At 43.2% G+C, this 4,812-nt stretch overlaps 1 protein-coding gene across 1 annotated transcript; it reads right to left on the minus strand.

The window, feature by feature from the left end:
- Nucleotides 1-535: 535 nt before the first annotated feature.
- On the minus strand, nt 536-3,365 carry LOC125528070 (polyubiquitin). The gene is made up of 2 exons (XM_048692586.2): nt 3,127-3,365; nt 536-1,892 (listed from the first exon to the last, which is right to left on the minus strand). Exon 2 carries the CDS (start codon nt 1,890-1,892, stop codon nt 747-749), a length of 1,146 nt encoding a protein of 381 aa, XP_048548543.1. The 5' UTR covers nt 3,127-3,365; the 3' UTR covers nt 536-746.
- Between the last annotated feature and the right edge of the window lie 1,447 nt (nt 3,366-4,812).

Consider the following 4,812-nt stretch of genomic DNA (forward strand, 5'->3'; position numbering starts at 1 on the left):
AATTTTGTAGTTGGCGCACCAGAATCACAACAGATTTTCCTTAAAATACTTTTCAATCAACCTTGATGTACAAAATGGGTTGGTACCATATGTTGTTCTGATCTACTGAATTTTCTACTAGTTACACAGATACTTTTACTTGGTATATGAACAAATTAGAACATATGGAACATCGTTTTTCTTATCCTTTTGATTGACAACTAAGTCAGTGTTTGTTCATCCATAGGATAAACAGATCAAAATTACATCGTTTTCAATTGTATTGTTAATGTGCTATTAGCTTCACAGGACAAGACATGATCAAAATTTACGGCATAAGAAACTACATTCCATGACCCCACCAGAGTGCCCGACCATGCTGCTTGTCGACAAATACGGCTACTCTGATGAGCGAAGCCTCTATGATAACCAAGATGTAATTGCCACAAAGTACCATATAGTCGAACTAACAAATGCAAGGTACAATATTCATATGAATAGAGATGAAATGCATCAGATAGAAGCAAACAAAAGAAAACACAGGATAACTCGCAGCTGCAGACACAATTCAGGGCTCACTTATTTATCAAGTTCACCAAAGCTGTTCACAACAGCAGCAATTCTCGAAAACAACCGAACATAACGATGCATCACACTGCGATAGAAACATAGAAACGACCAGGACGACAGACACAGGCACCATTGGAGGACATATCAAAGACACAAGACCTGTGAACCCACAGAGAAGCCGCTCCATTGCCAGGCACTTACTGGCCACCACGGAGACGGAGCACCAAGTGAAGGGTGGACTCCTTCTGGATGTTATAGTCCGCCAGGGTGCGGCCATCCTCAAGCTGCTTACCAGCGAAGATCAGGCGCTGCTGGTCCGGGGGAATGCCCTCCTTGTCCTGGATTTTCGCCTTCACATTGTCAATGGTGTCAGAGGACTCAACCTCCAGAGTGATGGTCTTGCCGGTGAGGGTCTTGACAAAGATTTGCATGCCCCCACGAAGGCGGAGCACCAGGTGGAGGGTGGACTCCTTCTGGATGTTGTAGTCAGCCAGGGTGCGGCCATCCTCCAGCTGCTTGCCAGCAAAGATGAGACGTTGCTGGTCCGGAGGGATGCCTTCCTTGTCCTGGATCTTAGCCTTCACATTGTCAATTGTGTCCGAGGACTCGACCTCAAGTGTGATGGTCTTGCCGGTGAGGGTCTTCACAAAAATCTGCATCCCACCCCTGAGCCTGAGCACCAGGTGAAGGGTGGACTCCTTCTGGATGTTATAGTCCGCCAGGGTGCGGCCATCCTCAAGCTGCTTACCAGCGAAGATGAGACGCTGCTGGTCCGGGGGGATGCCCTCCTTGTCCTGGATCTTCGCCTTGACGTTGTCGATGGTGTCCGAGGACTCAACCTCCAGGGTGATGGTCTTGCCGGTGAGGGTCTTCACAAAAATCTGCATGCCACCACGGAGCCTGAGCACCAGGTGGAGGGTGGACTCCTTCTGGATGTTGTAGTCAGCAAGGGTGCGGCCATCCTCGAGCTGCTTGCCAGCGAAGATGAGACGCTGCTGGTCCGGAGGGATGCCCTCCTTGTCCTGGATTTTGGCCTTGACGTTGTCGATAGTGTCCGAGGACTCGACCTCAAGGGTGATGGTCTTGCCGGTGAGGGTCTTCACAAAAATCTGCATGCCACCACGGAGCCTGAGCACCAGGTGGAGGGTGGACTCCTTCTGGATGTTGTAGTCAGCAAGGGTGCGGCCATCCTCGAGCTGCTTGCCAGCAAAGATGAGACGCTGCTGGTCCGGAGGGATGCCCTCCTTGTCCTGGATTTTGGCCTTGACATTGTCGATGGTGTCCGATGACTCGACCTCGAGGGTGATGGTCTTGCCGGTGAGGGTCTTCACAAAGATCTGCATCTGTAAACAACAAAGCACACAGAAAAAGAGTTAGAAACCGTACAGAGAAATCTGTAGGAGATCAAACAATAAATGAATCAGATGATACAACAGAGATGGAATTGTAACTAAGGAATCCCCTAGAATAAGCAACTAAATGATTAACACTTCTGTAAGAACCCCTATAACAAAATATGAGCAGACTTATCAGCGCAATCTCTAGCCTCATGGGGAGTATATATTAATCAGTTGAACAGAACAAGCTGGTCAAGTCATGGACGAATCTGCAGTAATTCTTCAAACCCACATGTATTTAAGAGTTGAATCAAAAGACTCAGGCCCTGTTTGGTTCATAAGTCCTAGGGCATTTTTTAGTCCCAACTTATAAGTCCCAAGTCCCTAAAAAGTCCCTACCTGTTTGGTTCCTGGGACTTATAAGTCTCTATAAGACCATATTACAACTATATAAGTCCCTATAAGTCCCTCCTTGACAGTCTTATTTCATAAGTCCCAAATGCCCACTTTAAGTCCCTATAAGTCCCTCCTGTTTGATTTAGATGGGACTTATAGGGACTTATTTAAGTCCCTAGACCAATAAGTCCCTGGAAACAAACACCCTCTAAACAAGCAGCGACTACAGGGCCGAAACCACAACAATACTGGAAATCTATAATGCGTCAAACTATAGATAAACCAGGCCACAGTACAAAGAATCCGCCAGACTAAGCAAACGGATTTCAGAGCATGCAGTGCTAAATTCTAAGAGCTCAACAGAAATATATTAGCAGATCTACAGGCAATCTTTGGCTTTGTGAGAGCAATATGAAGGTAAAAGGTCAAGAGTAGAATCGATGCACAGCTACAGCAAAACAAGGTGCGCAGCAAATTGCAGGTGTAATACGAGGGGTACAAAATCGTAAATCCAAGAATACTGTGCAGATTTATCAACAACCAGCAGACATAGCTAACTACAGCATATATAGATGGATCAAACCAACAGCAATCGCATCCCAATCGACAGATCTACTCGAAAACCCAGGCATAATCGAGAGATTAACCTACAATCGAGTCTAATCAACCTCGACTGACCGAACCAGCAGCAATCAATCGACGATAACAGACTCGGTCCGCAGATCTACACCAAACTACTAACACGAATCGAGGGGAGCCAACAATAATCGACCAAAAGTACTCCTAACAGCGACCACAGAGCACGAACAGGAGGAAGGGGCGGAAAAATCGGAGACTCGCATACCTTGAGGACGGGCAGAGAGCCTTCGCGTCGATTTCTCGGTGAGATCGGAGGGGGACTGGATTGGATTGGATCGGATGTGTGGAGAGGAGACGGGAGGGGACGGGGAATTTATAGCAGGCTCGGACGGGAGGGAGGGAAGGAAGAAGAGACACGGCACGCCTGACGTGTGGAGGACGGAGCGGATAGGCGGAGGAGGGAGAGGCGGTCGCGGTCCCACCCCCACCACGCAATTCGGTGGGAAAAAGGTATGGGGGGAGAGTTTTCAAGGGTGGCGCCTTTTTAAAGCAGATTTTTCTGTAAAGTGCGGTACTACAGAAGATAGAAGATGTATAGATATAATAAAAAGAGTTAAATACATTAGAAGTCTTACAACTTGCGCGCGACGGTCAGTTTGGTGCACGAACTTGTAAAATATATGTTTCTGGTCATTAAACTTGTGCGGGTGTGCAAATACGGTCATATTTGCCGTACGTGGATGTATTTGCTGCCTACGTGGCAATGCCAGTGTAGTAAGGGCCCATTGTCAGTGCCTAGTGCATGTGATGTTTTTTCTGCAAAAACACCCTCGTTTTTTTACTTTGTACAAAAGCACTCCAACAATAGTTGTCCGCTGAGTCCCAGCCGTCAGTATTCGCTGTAAAAACATTTGGCTGGAGAAAATGGGACGGAGCAAGTTCGAAACTGCAAACTGTTGTAATGGCGCTAACAACCTAACCACCACAACTGATCTTGCTTGTTGTTTCATTTGGACTACTAAGGTATATCACCTCTTGGATAAAAGTACACATTCTGAATATATTTTCTTTTCTCTACATTTTCCAATTCAAAATGATTCAGATTCAAACAAAATTTCCACTGATTTGTTCAAAAGAAAGTTACATACATTCCTTCTGCACAACATTTTCTTTTATATAGATTTTTAATTTAAAATTCGAATTTAAAGAAAAAAATTATTTGATTTTTCCGGGAAAAAATTACGTAAATTCATTCGGACCTGTATTTTCTTTTATCAAGATTTTCCAATTTTAATATATTCGAATTCAGACAAAATATCCAGTGATTTGTTCGAAAGAAATTTGCGTACATTGATTATGAACTGTATTTCTTTTATATAGCTTATTCAAATTCAAACAAAAATTAGATGATTTGTCCGAACAATACTTACATTTATTCTGAGCCACATTCCTTTTCTCTAGATTTTCAAATTTCGAATTATTCGATTTGAAACAAAGTTTTTCTGATTTGTCCCCATAAAATGTGTATATTCATTGTGCACTATATTCACTTTTCCATATTTTTAATTTTTAAATTATTTGAATTCAAACAAAAAATAGTTAATTTCTCCGAAAAATTTATGTACATTTTTTTACATATAATTTTTTTTATCTAGATTTTCGAATCTATAATAAGTTCTGTTGACTGTCCGAAAGAAATTGACGTATATTCATTATGAACTATATTTTATTGTAAATAGAAAAAAAGAAAGAAGAATACATAAGATAAATTGTGTTTATCTATTTAAATGTCATTGTGGTTGATGTTTTTTTAACTCATTGTGGCCGGATGGTTGGTGCTCCCACACGCGGCGAGCTTATGTGTTCATAGGTTCTTCTAAAAAAATGTGGTCATAGGTTCGAACCGGTGCCTTCCCTTTTTCTCGTTTTGGTTTCTATTTTAACTCGTACT

The sequence above is a fragment of the Triticum urartu genome, chromosome 7A (genome assembly GCF_056163025.1).
Source record: "Triticum urartu cultivar PI428250 chromosome 7A, HENAU_Tu73, whole genome shotgun sequence".
Taxonomy (NCBI): Eukaryota; Viridiplantae; Streptophyta; class Magnoliopsida; order Poales; family Poaceae; genus Triticum; species Triticum urartu.